The 22,914-nt window shown below is 33.4% G+C and overlaps 1 protein-coding gene across 2 annotated transcripts; it reads left to right on the top strand.

Moving 5' to 3' along the window:
• Positions 1-46: 46 nt before the first annotated feature.
• abs (ATP-dependent RNA helicase abstrakt) lies at positions 47-17,894 on the top strand. Of its 2 annotated transcripts, XM_085958019.1 has the most exons (13): positions 47-337; positions 1,601-1,711; positions 2,364-2,546; positions 3,754-3,921; positions 4,104-4,293; positions 4,380-4,516; positions 8,927-9,024; positions 9,481-9,644; positions 12,072-12,277; positions 12,420-12,536; positions 14,724-14,917; positions 16,897-17,011; positions 17,262-17,894. In XM_085958019.1, the coding sequence occupies exons 2-13, from the start codon at positions 1,627-1,629 to the stop codon at positions 17,348-17,350; spliced, it is 1,746 nt and encodes a 581-aa protein (XP_085814145.1). In that variant the 5' UTR covers positions 47-337; positions 1,601-1,626; the 3' UTR covers positions 17,351-17,894. The 2 variants fall into 2 exon arrangements, with proteins under 2 accessions (XP_085814145.1, XP_085814144.1); XM_085958018.1 differs by lacking the exon at positions 47-337 and having other exon boundaries at positions 1,236-1,711.
• The last annotated feature ends 5,020 nt before the right edge of the window (positions 17,895-22,914 follow it).

Here is a 22,914-nt window from a genome sequence, read left to right as displayed (position 1 = left end):
TAATAATATTTACAATTTTAAATCTGGCGCGTAAATAAAATTATTTAGTCTATGGCTGCGTCGCTGACGCTTTGGTGTGGGGCCAAACGCGAAATTCGCATCAAATCCAAGCGGTAGCGACAGCGATAGCGAGGGCGTTGCGAATTCGCTGCGAATATTCGCTTTGGTTTGGGGGAGGCTTAATAGTAAATATCCATAGTCTATTATGACTCTGAATCGTATTGCAGTGATGTCAGTGTTTTGAAGTGATCATTGTGTACCAGTGCTGCCAACCTTACTATAATTATAGTATGTGTACTATAATTTTCGGCTGCGTACTATGTACGATATAAAATAGGTATAGTACGCCCAAAATACTATAATTTTGAATATCAGAAAAATATGTAAAAAGTAATATTTTTTTTTTTACGCGAACCAAAATGTACTAAGTATAATTATAGTTCGGTTGGCAACACTGCGTTCACTGACAGATGACAGCGAGCGGTGGCGGAGAACCAGTAAAAAGACCCAAAAGGGGTCTTGGAGTTTCTCAAATTCTCCGTTATTTTTTTCTGAGAAACAAAAAACCATACATTTTCAACAGATGACAACGCGTACTATATTTTTCCCCCAAATGCTATAATTTTGGAGGCTCTGTACTATCATTCCACTTTGAAAAGATGACAACACTGTTGTACACGATTATGTCAGATAAGACGTCATCAGTGTTGCCAACCGTACTATAATTATAGTATTTGTACTATAATTATAGTATTTGTACTATAATTTTGGTCCGCGTACTATGTACGATATAAAATAGGTATAGTACGCCCAAAATACTATAATTTTGAATATCGTACTATATTTAATATAAAAGTACTATAATTTCGCAATCGACTGGTCTTCAAAAATTTGGAAATCTGCGGCCCGCGGCGAAATTTTCTTCTAAAAAAAATGAGCTGAACATGAAAAATAGGGAACCTTGCGGCCTGCGGCGAAATATTTTTCCTAAAAAAACGAGCCAACGAGCCGACTATGAAAAATTGGGAACCTGCGGCCCGCGGCGAAATATATCTCCTAAAAAAAACAAGCCGACTATGAAAAATTGGGAAATTTTTCATTTTCAACAGATGACAACGCGTACTATATTTTATCCCCAAATACTATAATTTTGGAGGCTCTGTACTATAATTCCACTTTCAAAATATGGCAACACTGGACGTCATAGACTTAGTCTATGTCATAGACTATGTGCTAGTACGGCTAGTGTCAAAATAAATAGATTTGAATTCGATGTTTAATTTTATTAGTACTCAAGTATTTTCGTTAATTATTCAATGTATCCAGTACCGAAATGAATAAAAACACAACATATTATCAAATAACTTATTTATACATCATTTCTGAACCACAAATTTCGAACATTAATAATATCTAACCTATATTCAAAACTACATTTACCTATTTTAAAACAGTAGTAGGGTGTTTTACAAATAGTTTAGATATTTTATACGTAACAAAATGAGTTATGAAGGATCAAATGATCCACCACGCAAGAAATATCGCAAAGAAGAGAAATCCTCAGACTCTGAAAACAATGACTACGTTCCATACATTCCAGTCAAAGAGAGAAAAAAACAGCAGCTGATGAAACTTGGAAGAATTGCTCAACTAACTGCAGAGGCTGCTGCAGAAACCAAGAGTTCCAGTGAAAATGATCCAGAGGATGACGGTATGTTATAAATAAACTTGATTGCATTATAGTTGTGGGGTTACCATAAATCCCCCCGGATAATATTATGTCCTCTTCTTGAAGCCTTAAATTTATGGCCAGCCGAGTTTATGAAGTAGGTATTGTCTGACTTTAAATTGCGGCCAAGGTGAATTCACTGAAAAATACTTTAATGATAAATAATTCAAAAAATATGTACATTGAAAGTGGGTAAAATCAGTTCTTTTAAAAGCTTTATTATTGTGGTGGGGGCCATGGTTCAATGTACTACAGTTTTCACATTGATCAGTTAATGAGTAAAGTAAAATTTCAATAAAATGCTGGAGTTAAAGCAATGCCGTGGCACTAAATTACGAGTTCCGATGGTAGTGCTAGTTACTGCTTGTCCAAATTGTGTCGACTGTAAAACAAATTTGCGCCATAATTTACAAAATGCCGTTATTGCAGAAAGCAGTACGAGTGGTTGTATAATGAAGTATAATTAATATAAAGTGTTTAGTAGTTCACTCATTTTTTTGATTTCTCATTTGTCCTCTAATTACATAATTACACATGCCACACATTAGCAGTGTGTTATAATTGTTTTTTTTAAGGCGCAAGTATATTAAATCGGTAAATATTAATGATATCGAAAATTGTTTATATCCATTAGCGTCACAAGAAGATTGGGGCCGTCGGTTTAACGTCAGTCTTCTGGACCAGCACACGGAATTGAAAAGATTAGCCGAAGCCAAGAAAGTGAGTGCAGCTGAAAAGCAACGGAGAGAAGAGCAGAAGATCCTCGAAAGTGTTGCTGAAAGAACTGCACTTATGGGTGTTGCAGAATTGGCCAAAGGTATTTTTTATTCTGATATGTTAATATCATTGATGCCTATCATGTATTCCGCTGGTGGGTCCGGGTTATTATTTTTCAAATTAATATTTACTTTTAATTCCAGAATTTTTTGAATTTGTTTATTACTTTCTCTGACTCTTCCGAAATCAAGTAATGATTGCGCAAACGGGTAAAAAACAACTTTTGTGAGATAATTCAGTGAACATTGTTTACATTGCCCACAATGTAAACAATGCTAATTGTGTTTGGAAGTAGTTACTAAACAAAATACACAACATTAGGTTATTTACATATTGTTCAGTATTGTTTGCGCCAAATACCTATTTCTGACTTCCTTGTCACCTTCACGGCGGTACAACAATAACATTAACACTTGACGCCGAACCAAATGAGTGCAATGTAGAAGTTCAGTGTTCTACCCGCAGCTAATGCGATAGGTACTACTGCCTTACAAGCAGTTAACGTGATAATTATAAATATCAAGGTTAGGACTCATATTCATAACCAAGTATTATGATTTTAAATAAAACTCACACTTACATCACTAAATTTATTTAGTTTCATAAAAGTGTGACATTAGTAAGCAAATAAGTATGTCATATTAATCACATTCTTTAAAATTGCTTTAAATTGATTAACCCTTAAAGTTTAAAATCTGGATTCTATATAAATATGTTTTATATTTAGAATCCATGAGTATATAAACAAGTGTGAATAAATGCTAATAATATACATTAATAGCATGTGAAACTGCAGACTGTGCTAGATCAGCAACGTGCATAGAATGCCAGAGGAGTAACTAGCAACTGTGTACGCATCCCCTGAGGCAATAGAATATCTGGACGGCCGAAACTGTGATGGCCGGTCTATGTCACAGGAGATTTAAGAATACTCGGTCAGAGCAACTGGAAAGCGTCGGTGCTGGATGGAAAAAGCCTTTAGAGGAGGCCAAAACCCACCAAAGGTTGTAGTGCCATAAATGATGGATGATGCTGATACATTAATGGTTCCCTACAACCTAGATGTTAATCGTCCACCAGTGGAAGTGCGGTCTACTTAGCAGCATGAATTTGAATTGACGTCCGTAGCACAGCGTTGACAAGTTTTCGAGGGTTGGCAGCAATATATGAAGTCAATTTTTTAAAATAATTATTAAAGTTCTCTCTAAAGAAAGAAATATCTGTAATGTATTTGATATTTTCTTAAGGCATACAGTATGAAGATCCCATTAAAACATCGTGGACACCTCCCAGATGTGTACTAGCTCAACCTGAGTCCCGGCATGATAGGATTCGAAACGATCTTAGAATATTAGTGGAAGGTGAATCTGTACCCCCGCCTCTGAAAACCTTCATACACATGAAGTTTCCTAAAGGTAATTTATTATTATAATTATCAAGTTACGCTTTTTACATAATATGTACTGGTGTTTAAACAATCATTATATTAAATTAATTTTAAAATGATAAAAAACCAATATAACTATTTATTATCCTGAAGATCAAGAGTAAACGAATACTGTTTGTAATGCTGACTAATTTAACCATATAATTTTAGCAATCATGAATGGTTTAGAAGAAAAAGGAATCCGTAATCCAACACCTATACAAGTTCAAGGTATTCCAACTGTTCTTTCCGGTAGAGATATGATTGGGATTGCGTTCACAGGCTCCGGTAAGACTCTTGTGTTTGTTCTGCCACTTGTGATGTTTTGCCTTGAACAAGAAACAATTCTTCCTTTCATAAAGTAAGTTGCTTTTGTACGTTTTCATTTAATTGAATATTAATATCGAACTGTACACAACACGACTTGTATTTTCGTCATTTTTGTAGGAATGAAGGACCATATGGACTCATTATTTGCCCGTCCCGTGAATTGGCAAAACAGACTTTTGATATAATTCAGCATTATGCAAAACACCTAAAAACTTGTGGCCATGCAGATATTAGTAGCTGTTTAGCTATTGGCGGTACGTATACTTTTTTAATAGAAAAATGTATTAAGGCCATTGGACCCGTTTTTTCCTGTCTTCTCGGAATCGCGGAAATGATAAGCATGTTTAAAACGAATTGATACACAATAAACTCTTTATTTATTTAAAATCTAATAAATAGTATTCAACTAAAACGTTCTGTGTCATTAAAATTTTTCGAATCGCTTTACTTTTTAAAATAAATGACAAATAGTCAGTCCTGTTTTCGAAATTGGTCAAAACGACTGTCACGCCACAATGAATATTGAACTTAATAATAGTTTTGCAGGCATATATTGTATGAAAGAAATGGGTAAAACAATACATTTCATTGATTAACCCACGTACTTTTTTTAATTTCAGAAAAATAAAGATTTTAAAGCCATTTTAGTTTGAGTAGACATCAGCCAATTTTGAATGATTTTTTCTCACAAAATAATATATACCTTGTGGCTCCCCGGGGTTCCAGCGGCTAGCTCAGGAGTCCATCGAACCCCGGATTCACAAAAAAAAGAAATTCAAACGGTTGGAGTATAAATAAAACACGGTCTTTCGTGCTCGTAACGTGGTCTTCTTATATTTTACATTTTCTTTAAACGTTTACATATTTTGTTTTAACAATAAGTTTCGCAGGTCCTATCCTATCGGAAAGGGGACGCTTACTAAATTTTTTTTTCTTTTTCAAACTTCGCGTACCCACGCCATTCCAGCAAAAAGGACTCTCGTGATTGGCCAAATTTTATTGCGTGATCTTTGATTCGGCGAATTACGAGCCTGACCCTGGCGCAGGCGCGTCGAAATTTGGACGTTGCCGACAAGCGCGGCAAAATTTATTATATTTAAATACTTATATTTAGTCTTAAAATTATCGCTTTCATCCATCATCATTTATACTTTTTAAATTAAATTAAATTTATCTTAATTACACCTCCGCCCAATATGTGATTTTCACACACCGGACGAAGGCCCTTACTTATAAATAAAAAAATACTTACGTGGTTGAGCAAGGAATCAGATTAGATGTTTTATGAAGCCGTTTCTAGAGGTCAGGGTTACGTTTCGACTTGAGCTACTAAATGATTATTTTACACCGGGAGAAGCCCGCCTGTAACAGGGGTGTATCAACCTACTGCACAATAAAAATATTTTTTATTATAATATAACATTTCTGTAATACTATAAATAATAATTTACAATAAAAAAATAAATAAAACACCATAAATTCGGTACAATTAGTGACGCTATATTACCAAAACACGTTGTACATTTTCATGTATTTATCCTGTTTTCAGACAATTTAGAAATATAATTATTTTGCAAAATTAACAAAAATAGACCATTTGATCGATTAATCCATACAGTTTTTCTAATTTCTTATTTCTAACGTTAGTACGATCTGGAATTTCAACGGGTAACGACGTCTTTTTTTTTCCCAAAATTTAGTCCGTCGCAACATTATTTTGACTTACGAAACTCATGGAAAAATGACCTCTACTCTCATTGCAGTAACAATCAAATTGGCAAGTCGCAATTATTTGCATATATACCATTATCGTTCTATTCGGACCACAGGACGCATGCCAGGTGTTATAATTTGTGTTGACTAAAATATCAAACATCATAAAGTACCACTGAATGTCAAACTGAGAAAAATGTCGTTTTATTATATTATTTATTATCTTGTAATTGAAATGGTTGCAGCATGTGAGATATTGTAAGATAATTGAATCTAATAACCACGATGGCTACAAGGAAGTACTGAAGGTATTCGTTCGGTGACCCATTTATAAAAAAAAAATATTTTGGTCTTGAGCAGTTTAGATAAAATATAGGTGGACTTTAATTGTTTTGATAAATATGTACCTACTTGGTTAGGCTTTAAGCGATTTGAAAAACTCTGCATGTACTTAATACAGTTTTTATGTACCTGGGTGGCCAAGTTTTGTTATTTTCAAAGGGACGTACGTATCCAGGAGTATGTTTATTGGCATTATCAATAGAAACAAAATAATATTATTTTTCAAGGTCTATTTATTATCGATCTTAAGTGGTTTATGTCACAAATAGTAAATTGGTAGAAAATTTGGTACTGTTCGGTTAAAGCGGAAAACGCATTTTGAAAATAGCCGATAAACTGGATTATTTGTTAGTTTGGGTTAGTTTAGGTTAGGTTAGGTTAGGTTAGGTTTGGTTAGGTTAACCTAACAAATAATCTTATCGGCTATTTTCAAAATGCGTTTTCCGCTGTATCCGCTTTAACCGAACAGTACCGAAAATTTAAAGTAAAATACATTTTCGAATGCTGTCATCGTAATGGCCACTGAAACATGTGTCATAATTTTCCTAATGGTCAAAATAATAATAATAAAAGTCTTTTGAGGCACAAAATCATGTATATGTTTTATAATATATGTATTTTTCAGATGGTTTGTGGTAAAATCTTTTTTTTCATACTGCCACAATTCAACTATTCATAATTAATTGTCTGTTATATTTTTCATTGTGATCTTTGACTTAATAGGTAGGTGATAAAGTTTTTACCTTACTTTATTGTATTAATTTATTGTTAAGTGAGAATTAGCTGCTTTCGTTGTCAGTGTGTATTTGATGAGTGCGCATAGTGCCTGACGATGCCGAAAGGCGAAACCAAGATCGCATAAAACGACTCAAATGAAATAGTACAAAACTTAAATCCATTAGAATTTAATATATTTAATGCCGAGTTGAATTGAATGGAATCACCAGGCATTTGAGTCGCTTAGAATCATAACTCACATATTGCAATTTTGTCGCTTTTTAGTTAAATATGCCAAGTGATTCTAAATGAATTAATCTATATACCGAAAAATAGTTGAGTATTAAAAGTCAATTTAAACCATGTGAAAATCGTTGACAAAGTTCATTGTTGGTGTAATATGTCGTATATTTCAAAGAATAGAGTTTTGTCACCAACGCCTTCCTAACCAATCGGGGAGCTCTATTTCTCATAGTATGCTGTATGTCTGCAACGTTAGGAGTATTAGGTATATATATTTAAAAAAAAAAAGTTATTCGACTCTCTCACTCATTAATATTCTAGGGAGTTCAATACTGTTCTTCTAATTACAAAAAATAGTGCTCTGTTGGTTTTTAGCGATTATCTCAAAACTTGATTTTTGGAATATGTGAGTTATGATTCTAAGCGACTCATTTATTAGTAATAATTAAACTTAAGTAAAAAATACATTGAGGTAAGAACCTAGTTCATTGAATACTAAAAACAATATTACTCATCACATTACAAGTGACAAGATTTATATGAATTGTGTATTGCCTGAACTCGTTGATCCTAGACTAACACGGTCGATGGATATAAGAAACCCTCAATATAATATATTAGATGCTATCAATAGAAAAGAAAATAAAATTATAAAAAAAAACAATTTATAATAGTTATTCTAATACATTACATACCGTCAAGCCTATACACTAATTATTTAGGAACAAATTATTAATTTTCTATATACTAATGTTCCGAAATCCTCCGCGGCGACCAAAATGTACTGCCGTCAAATGCACGTTATTATAAGAATGGTTTCTTAAATCTTAATTGTTGTGTACTAAATTTAAAAAAAAATTGTGCCTCGACAAATATTCATTGAATTGCTTTCTTTTTTGAGTCATGTTTTTATAACTTAATAAAAACGCAATAAATAACAGAAATCTTTCATGCCATCTTGTGAATTTTTTTATATTTGTTTACACTTTCGTATTTTTTGTATTCATACACATCGATATATAATATACAAATTTGGAACACCTCAGAAACATACATAAGTATTGGATTTTTTTTGAAAAATATTTGCACTGAATTTGAACCTGAGGTTCAAGAAAAGGTGTCTTATTTGAGGTTCTTATTTGGAGGTCTACTATTTTTATTCGTATAATTTATTCTACCTACTACAAAAATGTTTATAAAATTTGTTAGGAAAAAAATATTATTAGTCAAATTAGATTCTTGCAAATGAATCCATACGCCTTAAAGCTATGTTCATTGAATTTGATGTCTTTATTATGTATTATTTTGCACAATAATTTCAATGTATACATATGTATTGATACCCTCGAGAAAAATCAGTTTATTGTCATTGTGATAATGATTTGGCTTGATGAAAGAATGGTATCTGCGTTTATTGATGAAATTGAGACTACAAGTAAATAGTATGTATAAGGGAAGTGGCCAAAATGTGGAAACTCCCCACTAAAATTATGCCATACATGCCTGCAATTTTTATGGTATATTGTTTCATTTGGATGAACACTTTAATAGCAAAAATAATATGTCTTACGACTCCCAACATGCTCCTTTCTATACCCATATATAGTATATGCATTAATAATAATTAATTTTGGGTATACCAATTTTAGGTGTTCCAGTATCTGAATGTATGGATATTGTACAAAAGGGTGTACATATAATGGTCGCTACGCCTGGACGGTTAATGGACATGCTAGACAAAAAAATGGTTAGTAAATCTCTAGCTGTTATCTGATAAATTCAATTTACATACTTAAATTAATTTCTCTACACAATTTATATTATGACATATGTCTGTAAAGTTGATTTTACAATAAATTGAAGTAGGTACAAATATTGTCTGTTGGAGTCTGGAGACGTTATGCATGTAAAAGAACAAACATTATATTTAAATGGTATTTAATCACTACTTGTATCATTCTTTAAGCTTTAAATGGTAATACGTTTGGCCTGTATATTGTATGTACGATTTTTAACTGATATTATGGGAGCAGTGCAAAGACCGGTAGACTAAAAAAACTTATGAAACTCTGGTCTATTTAAATAAAATCCGTAAAATAAAACCTGTTAAGATACCTACACAATATTATTATGTGTTGGAGCGAAAATGGCGCTATATCTTTTTTATATTCAATATTATTTAGCTTGACATTTTCTGTTCCAGGTGAGACTGGATGTGTGCAGATATTTATGCATGGACGAGGCGGACAGAATGATAGACATGGGTTTCGAAGAAGATGTCCGAACAATATTTTCATATTTCAGAGGGCAGCGACAGACACTACTCTTCAGTGCGACAATGCCAAAGAAAATTCAAAATTTTGCAAGGTACTCTTCTAGCAAGTATCACAAACAATATTTTGACATCCGGTTACAGATAGTATTAGTACGTGCATGGCCCCCACAAGGGGGGGCTGACAGGGCTCTAGCCTGGGGGCCCGGGCTCAGTAGGAGCCCGACGAGATGAGTCGACCATATTATTGAGATAAACAAACATCACAAATTTATTTTAATAGTAAAAAAAGTCGCCTTCAATAATGTTATTATTATATTATTATTGAAAATTATGTGGTTGTGCGATAAAAATTTTAATTGTGTATCGATACTCAACAACTCAATAATTCAAATGGATGTATTAAAATATACAAAAAGACACTAAATATCAGTGGCGAAGGCTGGAGGTAGGCTATTAAGATCCGCCATAAATAATGCACACTAAACTTTGTCAGTCATACGTATTCGTTTTCATTGAAATAAGACTACAATTTAGAGACGGTGTTAATTAAGTTAATTTTTAAAATTAAATAAAACCCTGCGAAAACCAGGCCATATTAGATAATAGTCAAAAAATACTAGTCTATCTATAAAATATCTTAAATTATGCAATTATATCATACATAACTTTGAATGTTTTATAGATAGAATAATATTTTGTATCTATTATAGTTTGGTTAGGCAGGGCTTAATGAATTAAAAAAAAATGAACCAAAAATATGTGTAATATGTATTCTTAATTCAATGAAAACAAATAAGTACGAATGAAAAAGTGTGCACAATTTTGTCGTATCGCCCAAAATATACCAAAACTATTATGGGTTGGTTTAGGAAGAGCTTAATTGATTTTTAAAAACTAACCAGTACCATCTGTAAATTGTAGTCCTAGTTCAATAAAAACAAATACGTATGACTAACAAAGTTCAATGTACACTATTTATAGCGGATCTTAACAGCCTACCTACACCCTTCGCTACACATTCATACTACCACGTACATCATTTGGAAAATGCTACTGTAGAGCGTCGCACTGCCTTTGTCATTAGCGATAGGTAGGGGGCCCCACCAAAGACCCTAGCTTGGGAGCCCGCATCAGGATGTGGGAGCCTTGAGTACGTGAATCATTGTTCTGATAGGTCTTTTCACACTGATATCTCAAATCCGTATTTTTACTCAACCCATAACTTAATATTACCATAAGACCTCACATTGAAGATGGCTTTAATGTTTTTAGTAAATAATAAAAGGTGTAACATGATGTGTCCTTAAACAATTTAATGCTAGCCTTTTAATTAGGACATTTACATAACACGTTGATTATGTCTAATGGCCAACGACTCCAAACGCGCCAGTCGTGGTGTTAGGACTAAATGAGTTAATATTGGTATGATATCTGAAACATCAACAAAATAAATTTGTGACATTTAGTCAAAGCCGCGCGGCTTAAACGTCTGCCTATCGCGTCGTGGGTCCCAGGTTCGAATCCTGGGTCTGGCAAGTACACATATTGTTTTTCAATTTATGTATGGGTCAGAGTATGGACCTAATAGGTTGAGCAAGTGGCTGACATCAATTTCTTGTAAAAACAAAATTTGTTAATACAAACCTCCACTCTGTGGAGGTCCATATTATGATCTTATTAGGATCGGACATGGTCAGATTGAGTCAAAGATATTGAAAAAAACTTTCTTTTATAGAGGTGAAGCTCAAATCTAATTGAAACAAAAAAGGGACCTCTGGTCTACTGATTAAGTTAGCTACAAGTGACTTTGCATTGCAGATACATTTGAAAAGAACTTTACACTTCTACTACACACACAGCTATAATTTCAGATTCACCCATTTACTCAATTACATACATAGATGATTCTATGCGCAGATATTATCAAAATAACCTTTGAAATAAAGATTGGATGGTGTATAATATTATGTAATTAAATTTGACTTTAATTTGACATGTTACGCATCTCACATATTGTCATAACAAAGCAGACATCTGAACATAAAATTTAGCTACAAATATACTCTTGCATCAATTTAATGTAGGCAGCCAAAAGCAATACATTGACCATTATTTTTATAATGAATAACCACTGAAAAATACTGAGAAATGCGCACAAAGGTTATTTAATCAAAGAAATAGACTTCAAACCAGAATGGTACCCGCCATTTCGGATCTGAAAATAGATAGGAAGATATCAACGGATATTGTAAGTGCAGTTGTATCAAAATTTGGTTATTATACACCAAATGCTGCTCTGCATCATACCATTATGCTGTAAATATATTGTACGTCTAACTAAGAAGATGTTAGCCCATTCAAATACTTAATGTCCATTTTACCTTTGATATTCAATTATTATAAATCATCCAATTTAGATCTTCACATCCAGTTTTGTATGATAGAACATTTGTGCATAACATCAATAGATTGTATAGTGTTGTATCAGAGAAATATAATGAAAATCAAATTATTTCCAGATCTGCGCTTGTCAAACCTGTCACTATAAACGTGGGACGAGCAGGTGCCGCCTCTCTGAATGTTCGCCAGGAAGTTGAAGCGGTCCGTGCTGAGGCTCGAACTGTCCATCTTTTGAGGTGTCTACAAAAAACTCCACCCCCTGTTCTCATATTCGCAGAAAGGAAACAAGATGTCGACGCTATTCATGAATATCTTCTCTTAAAAGGTTGGTAAAACCTCCTGGATAGTGTGATGTAATTTCGATGCACTATAAGAATGAAGTGATGAAAGTTTATACTGGCATTAATAATAATGTGTACACAGAGATGAACTATGATGTATATTATATTGATTATGTGTAATTCTAGGTGTAGAGGCTGTAGCAATTCATGGAGGGAAAGACCAAGAAGAGAGAAGTAGATCGGTGGAAGCATTTAGAAATGGTCAGAAAGATGTCCTCGTTGCCACAGATGTTGCATCTAAAGGTAAATGATCTTTTTTGTGACGAATGAATCGATTATTATTACTTGTAATGTAATATTTAAATTTATATACATGTATTAAGCAAGTAAATTTAGACTCAATTATTATCCTTTATCTGTTGGTTTTAAATGTTTGGTATATATGAAAAATTTAAGCACTGATTTCAGGCTGTTCCACTTACATACTTGTATTGAATTCAATGTGTATAATTAAAAGCACTCAAAATTCTGCTTGGCCTAAGCTGCTGGAAAACCGTTTGTGCATTAGGGAAGTTGGAGTTTTTATTATATTTAAAGAGTTCTGTATGACTGACCTGTCTGAGTCTATGGCAGTGTATTTTGCAGATTTGATAATAGCTATCAAATTGGTCATCCAGAGAACTTTAAATATATGTTTCTAAATAATGGAACCAAAGATTATTAAATCTATTTCACTAGTGTTAAGGGGACGTTCTACAGAATTGGCCTTGAGAATTGAAAATATGATTTTTTTACATGTGGTCCATAATATCTGGTCTACTAGTTAATATAAAAAGTCGCGTCAAAGTTGTTTGTGTCAATAAACTTGCTCGACGACTCGATCGACTCATATTTCATATTAATTTCATCAGGGCTGTCGAAGACATAAATCATAAATATTTATAATTTTAAATTTTTATTTATAATATATATTATTTAAGTTTTGTGCATCTAATGCCGGGTCCACACTGGCAACAAGTTGCTGGCAACCTCGTTAGATTTTACGATAATTATCGTAAAATTTCTTAAGCAATTATGGTAAGTATCGTACAATTTAATGAGGTTGCCAGCAACTTGTTGCCAGTGTGGAAATGGCTTAATATCCACTGTGGTTCACGTAGTGGCATGGACCTGGGGTTAACTAATTCAGGAAGTCAACACCCATGATAGAATTTTTTCCAGTTTTGGTTGCATTATATTCCAATCGTTTCCGATTTTATAAATGGAAATTTCTCGGTGTACATAGTACACAAACCTACTAATAAAAAAAGACAAGAAGGAACATACTGATTCATCGCAGTAAAATCTGGCAATCAAATTCGCCATTTTGAAAAGCGACGATTATGCGTAAACAAATATCACGTGGTCTGTACGTGTGCGGCAAACTTCGAATGTGTTTGTAATTTTGTGTATTTTATGTTTGTGTATCACGCATTGTCGGCCATATTTGCCGGCCTTTCTGATTGCCGTGATTTGTACACATCTTCCTTCCTGTCTTTTTTTATTCGTAGAAACAAACAGTATTTTTTATTAGTTATATGAAGTTGGCCTTGAATCTGTAATAAAATAATACACAATTAAAAGATTTTGAAATAGAAAAAAACACATTTCCATGCTTTCAGCCGTGCTCACTCATGAATGTCATTCGTCATTTAGATAAGTATATACACATTTTGATGTTATCTTGCAAAGTAAACAATTATTCTGATCTTTACACTATATATTATGTACTTACATGCGAATGTAATGTTTTCAAATAATTGATATGGATTATATACCATCGTATTATTTTCTCGAAATCATAAACATACTATAATAGTATTTGAGTATCACCCTATGTTCAATTTGAATTTGGTTATAATAATAATATACCCGTATTATTATTATAACCAATCAATAGTATGTTTGCTACGAAATCCACCCAAGTCATCAGTATGTACCTGCACAGGTTTGATTAAAAACTATGATGAAATTAACATTTTAAAAATATTAATTCTTATGACAGCCCTGTTTTCTGATCGGCGTATATCTTGCAGGTGTTTATGAAATAATAATGATCAGCGGCCGACAATATCAAAAATAATAATAATGTTTCTTGAAATAAAATCTCCGATGATTAGTGATTTTTGCGAAAAGATCGATTGAAATGAACGTGCTAACGACGCCGAGATCCTTCTTATACTAAATTATATTTGAATGTCGAGCTCTTCAGCCCCCCCTTAACAGAAATTCACTGCAATCAACAAAGTGCATAATCAGTTTCATATAACTGATGTTATTTGTGTCATGTTAAAAAGCAATGTATAATGAGTATCTAGTAATAAATAAATACATCACATGAGATAAGGTTTGAAAACTTTTACTTTTAACTGACTCAATTATTAGAATGGCCATCTCATGTGTTGTTTTAATGATCTCTAATGTTGAATTTAATGATCTTTTGTTTTGCAGGTCTCGACTTTGCAGATGTCCAGCACGTAATAAACTATGACATGCCCGGAGACGTGGAGAACTATGTTCATCGCATTGGGCGTACCGGTCGTTCGGCAGGCCAGCGCGGAACTGCCACCACTTTAGTCAGCCGGGCCACTGAGGAAAGTGTGCTGAGAGATTTGGCACATTTACTCCGAGAAGCCAAACAGAAGGTAAAAATAACGGACATTTATAATAAAATACTACAGTAAAATAATACAACACAGCATGCTTTTCATGAAGTGTGCTTTACAAATTAACTCAACAATGCAATCACTAATCAGGCTGAAATTTCCTCTTAACAATATGAATCTAAGGTGTTATTTCAAATTCTGTTTATATTGGTGACCATCTTTTGCAATTTTAAAGTACTTACATCATGTATTAATACATAATGCCTAGAAATAATATTTAGTGATTATTGTTATGTCATGGTACATATTATTATTTGGTGTAATTAAAATATACTTATAAATTACGAGGGTGGGTCAATAAGTCCTTAGAAAAGCCGACAGGTGGCGCGACTAGTACTGTAAGCGGTTTGTTTTCATGCAGCGGCACTACCGATTCAGTATGCTGCGAAGTTTCAATCAGATTGGTCGGGTTGTTGTGTGTTTCTCGTACATTTAAAAAAAAAATTTGCTTGTTTACAAAAATGGAGAAAATTGAGTTTAGAGCTGTTATTAAACATTTTAATATAAAAGGGTTAACGGCAAAGGAAATAAAAAATGAGTTGGATTTAGTTCACGGCACATCTGTTCCTTCACTTGCAACTATTTATAACTGGTTAAATGAATTTAAACGTGGTCGTACATCAACAAAGGATGAACCACGCTCAGGACGTCCTGTAGAGGTGACTACACCAGAAATGATCAATAAAATCCACGATATGGTGTTAAGTGACCGAAGATTAAAGTTGAGTGAGATAATTGAGGTTACAGGGATCTCAAAAGGTAGCGTCATTTCTATTTTACATGACAAATTGGGCATGAAAAAAATTTCTGCAAGATGGGTGCCGCGTTTGCTCACAGTCGACAATAAACGCAATAGGGTGGTGGCCTCTAAAGCCCTGTTGTCGCTCATGCAACGCAATCCGGATGAATTTTTTCGTCGCTTTGTGACTGTGATGAAACATGGATACACCACTATACTCCCGAGACAAAAGAACAGTCAAAGCAGTGGATTGCGAAAGGCGAACCATGTCCAAAGAAGGCGAAAACCGTAAAATCAGCTGGTAAGGTTATGGCTACTGTATTTTGGGATGCACGTGGAATTATTTTCGTTGACTATTTGGAAAAAGGAAAAACAATAACAGGGGATTATTATGCATCTTTATTGGACCAGCTAAAAAACAAAATTGAAGAAAAACGGCCTCATTTAAACAGGAAAAAAATCCTCTTTCATCAGGACAATGCCTGTGTTCACACATGTTTACGATCAATGGCTAAAATTGAAGAATTGAAGTTCAAATTGGTCGACCACCCACCGTATTCGCCAGATTTAGCCCCAGTGACTTTTTCCTTTTCCCAAACTTAAAAAAATGGCTAAGTGGACAACGTTTTTTTTCAAATGAAGAAGTCATCGATCGGACAAATGCTTATTTTGAGGACCTTCCGAAAACTTATTTTTCTGACGGTTTAAAAAAAATTGAGAAACGTCTAACCAAGTGTATTGAGCTCCAAGGAGATTATGTTGAGAAATAAAAAAAAAATACAAAAATAAAAACTGTTTTAATGCTTTTTTCTAAGGAATTATTGACCCACCCTCGTACTATCAACTCTATTAAATTTATTATCACAATAGTTCAGTAATGAAATCTGCATTTTTTGTGTTGTCTCTGATTATTAATTGGGTTGTCTCTAGGTATATAAAAATCAAAGATGTTGAAGAAAATCTTTTTCTCTATAGGTGGAGCTTAAATGTGAACTTATGAAAGTGAAGCAAACAATGGAATGCTGGTCTACTAATTTTTATACAAACCGAAGAAGCAGATTGTTGGGCTTGCATATAATTGATTCAAACTGGAACTGGTTTCAGTGATTTAGATAGGGAAACCAGGATCTTAGATTCCAACTGGCAGAAGAAGGGTTTCTTCGTCATCTTTGATAAAAATTCTATTACATTTTAATGTAAATATTTTTTTTCTCTACAGGTACCAGATTTTCTGTTAGAACTTATCAACGAAACAGACGTTTACACAGAGCCTGTGGAGGATACCGACTCACAGGGATGTTCATACTGCGGCGGTTTGGGTCATAGAATAACAGGTATTTTATTGAAATTGCCATTGTTCACCCCAACCCGCTCTGAAAATTCAATCATCGTATTCATAGTCTTCCATGAAAAAGCTGAAAATTTAGTTATGATTTCCATTTACAATATGGAATTTTGTTTCAACCGACTCTAATATTGTTTTATGTCTATTCCAATCATTATATTACGTATATTTTATCATGGATAGAATAACATATTGTTTTAAAATAAATTGTTACTTGCTTATACATGTCTTATTTTCAGATTGTCCGAAACTGGAGGCTGTCCAAAGTAAACAAGCTTCCAATATTGGTAGAAGAGATTATCTTTCCAATACTGCTGCTGATTATTGAACAATCTCTGTCTACAGTTCAATGTTTAATTCAACCATCAACGTCGAAGAGTTGAATATCTTGAAACTATTGGATAGGCCTTTATCCCAACATATATTACACTCCACTGTAACTTCCTGTCTTAGCTGCGTATTCAGTCTACTTGCTGTACATTTGGAGATGAGTTTTCCGATGTTTAACAGTTAATCATCACAGAGAAGTAGTAGAAGTGTCAATTTTTACTTATATACCATACCATTGACACTTTTTACTTTTACAAGAGTTGTTGAAGTTGATGGGGAAATAGTTGTAGGTATAGCTCAACTCTTGATTACAGAGATCACAGCTTATTTGAATTTACGCTCTTACCTACTCGCAACGAAATCAGACACCTTCAACAGTGAGCGCAGACTCTACAATTTATATTCAAAAACCGATTCGATTTCTAAAGGAGCAATGGATATAAATCAAACAAATATTATGTAAATACGTTTATTAAATAAATTTATTGCAATCATGTTTGTATCTTTATTTCAATAAACACAGCCTTTTATGAAAAAGTCTCTATATGTATTTAATTAGTATACCCCTTTCAATAATTTAATTTCTATTTCTAATAAATACTTACCATGTATATACACAATCTGTGGACATTAAAATTTGTGATCATAGGAACAACACATTTACACCAGAGCTGGGAATGTAACCAAATCCTGAGAGCCTCGAAATATATTTTGAACTGATGATTCTGAATCATGAGAACCCTGAACTGAATGTCAGGGTTCCAGAGGTTCCATTGTTTTAATGTCTTTATTCCATTATTCATCTTTCAATCATACCGGAGCCAATTATTCTAAATCAAGAATTAATTAATATATTATACATTCTGATGTAATGTTTTACAATTTTTTGTTTTACAAATATGCTTGGAATACCAATAAATTGTGGTGTTCATATGCTACACGTGGTAAGGATATCTTGAAAATAGTATAGACTTTGAGTTTTGAAATGACAATAATATACTTTTTATTTAAACAACCATTCCTTTAAAAAAAGATTTTTGAGTTGATGCAAACCGAACCCCATGTAATTTTACTACTGAACCTTTCGAAAAATTGGGAGTTCTAATAGCTCTGATTTACACGGGGGGAACACATACTTAATTAGGAGTCAATATAGTATCAAAATTAAATAACATGAAATTTGTTTTGACCAGGGGCAGATTTACCAGTACCTACTCCCAAGTGCATGCAGTTAACTGCAGCACTGTAGTTTGACAAAAAGAAACAATCAATTGCTACCTTGAATACGCATCCATTGGATTCTGGCCGGTGTGCTTTACAAATTTAGCCACCTGTATTACCTTGTGTTTCTGAATTGTGGATGTTCAACAAGGAATGTTATATTCTAAAATCTTGCGAATTATTCATTGAAAAAAAAATTGTAAAAAATATATTTTCGAATATTGAGAAAAATGTAGTCTAACAGATTTTATAGATAATTTTATTAGAACCCAAAGGCCAAACGTAAAAAAAATATTCAATGATACCGAAGACAAGAGAAAGGGAAAACAGCAATGTATTTTGTAAACAATAAATAAAGTAAATTATTGTAATACATCATTATATGGATAATATTAGATATATCCTCATTTAATAGTCATGAAATGAAATGCAGTTTTTTGTGATCCCCTATTTTACGTAAATACAGTTCAATTTACAAATATATTTTTGTATGCGGGAGCCCAATGAGTGTTGCGAGTAGGGCCCCGGACTTGTTAAATCCACCCTCGGTTTTCACTCTAGATAGGTTTTATTAATCAGATTCATTTTGAGATTTAGTAATTATCAGATCAGTATTTATAAAACATGCGTAAAAATATGCTTTTTCTGTATATTCTTGTTATAAAATATTTAATACATTCTTTGAAAGACAAACAACATAAGATTATTATCTAAATATTTATATTATGTATTATGCGGTAAGGTAAATGTACCAGTAGTTGACCTTTTTTCAATAAAATGCCCAAAATAAGAAACGTAGACACGGGATTGCTCTAAATTGTAAAGTTGAGACAAGTGAAGCCATCTGTGGTCGGATTGAGGAACTAACACATCACCATATGTCATAGGAGCGTCATAGCAGCTATTTGAAAACAACACATCACGCCGTAAGCATTTTATTTTTAATTTCTTAAGTAAATTGTTAAGGATATCAGTGGATATAAGCATATGGCAATTTAATGTTTTTGACTTTATAATATCAAGTTAATGCATTACGGGCATTCATAATATTGAAGTATCAATATCATTTGTCATTTTTAAGTTATATTTACAAGGAAGCAAGTTTGTGGGGGGGTCAACTACTCAAACTTTTTTTAATACTTTTTCAGTAGTTGACCAGGGTGGTCAACTACTAGATAAATTAAATAAAATTATTTCACTTAGTTTTGAACAATTTTTACATTCATAAGTATGGAACAATGATTATTTATTAATTAGAAGTGTCTAGGGTGGTTCTGTCCAGTAGATGACCTAGGCGTCAACTTTTTTTTTTTGGTTTTTTTGGTTTGTGTATTTTTTCTTCGGAAAACAAAAATTTCTTGAATTATAGCCCTGAATATATAGCAACTGAATGAAGCAGGCCAACAATAGCCGACAACTTACGAGAAATAGCGACGCGATAAAAAAAATGCAGGGCATCACGGAGGATTTACTTTGGTCATTATAACGTACCCATATAATTAATAATGTTAACGTTAGTTTTGCCGCAAATTGTTTATCAGCCTACCTCACCATACTTTTTTATATAACCTGCCTGCTTCACCATACTTTCATATAACCTGCCGCCCCTAGGGGAGCAGGGTCTTAGCCAAAAAAGGAATCGAGACAGTGTACCAGCAGGTAAATGCCGACGATAAAGAATGCATAACCGTCATAGTAACAGGGAGTGTCGGTGGGGCTGTCACACCAACGACAGTCCTCTACAAGTACAAAAGAATTCCTCAAGACATTTCCGAAAATGTGGACTTTGTCCATGGAGCCCTTAAGCTGAAACAGTACCAGGAGAATCGTAAAGTGTGCCTTCAATGGTTACATCAGAGGAACCCAAGCGGTATTTAGAGAGAGTTCCTGAGTAAAAACATTGATGAGGAAAATCTTGAATCATTCCGCAAAAACAACGAACCGTGATAAAGATGATAAGTCACTGTTCGCACTGTGACGAAAAGTAAAAAATGAGTTGGAAAATATCACTCCACCTGACCCGGTCAGACTCATCGATGAGGCATTGCAAGAAGAGGAATCTGATGATATGATGTCTTTGGCCGCCTGGAATACTATGAATTATTATGATGTTTCATCTCCAATGGCTAGGGCACCTGTGGCTGGTCTAACGACTTGTGATGGTGATTCGTCTCCAATCGCCAGTGCACCTAAGGCTGGTATAAGGATTTGTAATGATACTTCGTCTCCAATCGCCAGTGAACCCGTGGCTGGTCCATCAAATATTCGTAGTCCATTCAAGAGACATTTTGTCTTCCCCGTTGAAGGTGAAGAAAAATTCAAGAAGAAAGCAAAAAAGGGAAAAAACCCCCACCCCACTTGCCAGGAGTATTTCCTAAACAAAAAGAGGAAGAAAAAAGAAATGGAACGGTTGAAAAAAGAACGAGCTGCAGAGAGGCAAAGAAAGAAAGAACTAAATGTGCAAGCAAAGGAAGAAAAAAAATGGGGGAATTGAAAGCAGTCAAGAAGAAAATGCGTTTTTTTTCTGAGTCTTATAACCCAAATGTTGACATTTCAGACTCAGCGGAGAGTGAATGGCATAAGTCTAGTGATGAAAGCTTTAAGCCTAAAACTCGTTGGCTGCCCGCTATGAAAGTCATTAATGAACATTATATTATAATACTTCCCGGGGAAAACCGTCCATATTTCTAAAGTAAAAGCTACTATTTCATCGATGCAAAAGTGCGGGAGATTATGGAAATGGCCAGAGCGACCCGATGTACTTAGCCATGAATGGAAGGCGGTAGTATCCCACATAAATGACCCGACACAAGTAAGCAAAACTAGTAATGTTTATTTAGTTCCGGAATTGGACTTTATTTGGAATATCTAAGGATTTTTATGTTAAGTTTTATTTTGGTAAGTACTGAGCCTATGCGTTACTATATAGTATGTATGTACTTAGTTGCTAAAATAAATATATTTTTGGATTTTTAGTTTGAAGTAACTAATTTTGCACCTTTTGTTACCCGAACAAAGCTGATGATTTGCTGTTAAACAAAATCCTCTCCTAGGTAACTTGTTACTGAACCGCCCATTGCTACCAAGTTGATTCAAGTAACTATGGGCTAGAGTGGTCTGACAGGAAGCCCTGAGGCAACTCTGATGACTGATTTGCCATAAAGCCTTCTGATTAGACATGGTCAACTACTGAAAAATATAGTGGTCAACTACTGGAACCCCTGATTAGACATGGTCAACTACTGAAACATATAGTGGTCAACTATTGGAACTTTCAATTTTTTGGATGGTCAACTACTGGAACAAAAACATGGTCTTGAAAAATTGAACACAATTTTTTTGTAACAGACCCTTTCTTAATTTTTGTCTTGTCATATTAATTAAGACATTTGATCCATTATGAGTAGACTTGCTTTGCCAACATTCGGTGTAATGCTAAACGTTAATCGTTATTTTTGTTGAATTTTTTTCTTAAATGGTCAACTACTGGTACGTTTACCTTATGTAACAAATATTATATATTGTAATAAGTAACACAAAATATATGATTATGCAATATAAAGCCACAAAATAAATATGACTTAAATTAACGATATAAAAGATAATTTGCGATAAGTATCTATTTAATATTAGGAATGTTAATATTACATATATATTTTACATAACAGTGGATATTTTGACTACTTCATTACACATTGAAATTATTAAGGAGGCAGTAGCCATTCGTTCAATTAGTAGATCATTGAATCACAGTAAATAGTTGTATAATTTTTGTTTTACAAAAATAAAAGCCTATCTATGTCATTTAAAAAAATATAATTTGTTTATAATTTTATTCGCTATGCACGGAACAGATCATTTGTATTCAAGTTTTTTATTAAAAAATATTGTAGGCGGTTCATTTATTTTACTATTTTATGTACTCACATGATTATGAAGTTGTTTCAACAGTTAGTAGGTAAATATTGTTATCAGCCAAATGACAATAGTTAAATAAAAGTGAAGTTCGCATAATTTTATAAAATAATAAATTGTCATTACTACCTTTTGTAAATGGTGGCTCTAATAATTACAATATAAATTTTTTTACATTACGAAAATTGCCCATAATGGTTGAGAGGTAAATGTATCAGAATTATAATGTCGTGGGTGCCTGATCCGAATCCTGGGTCTGGCAATTTCACATGTTATGTATTAATGTAATTAATGCAAGCGGCTTACATCAGAGTAATTTTAGCCAAGGGATGGAGTAGGTATATAAGCTACATTATGCAAGAAAGAGACAATGTGGTAAATTTCCAAATTGGAATTTATAACGGAAAAATCATGAGCAATTAAGAT

Source organism: Rhyacophila brunnea, unplaced genomic scaffold (assembly GCF_057557595.1).
Source record: "Rhyacophila brunnea isolate RB1 unplaced genomic scaffold, BYU_Rbru_1.0 scaffold_7, whole genome shotgun sequence".
Taxonomy (NCBI): Eukaryota; Metazoa; Arthropoda; class Insecta; order Trichoptera; family Rhyacophilidae; genus Rhyacophila; species Rhyacophila brunnea.
This window is presented reverse-complemented; position numbering and strand designations above follow the sequence as displayed.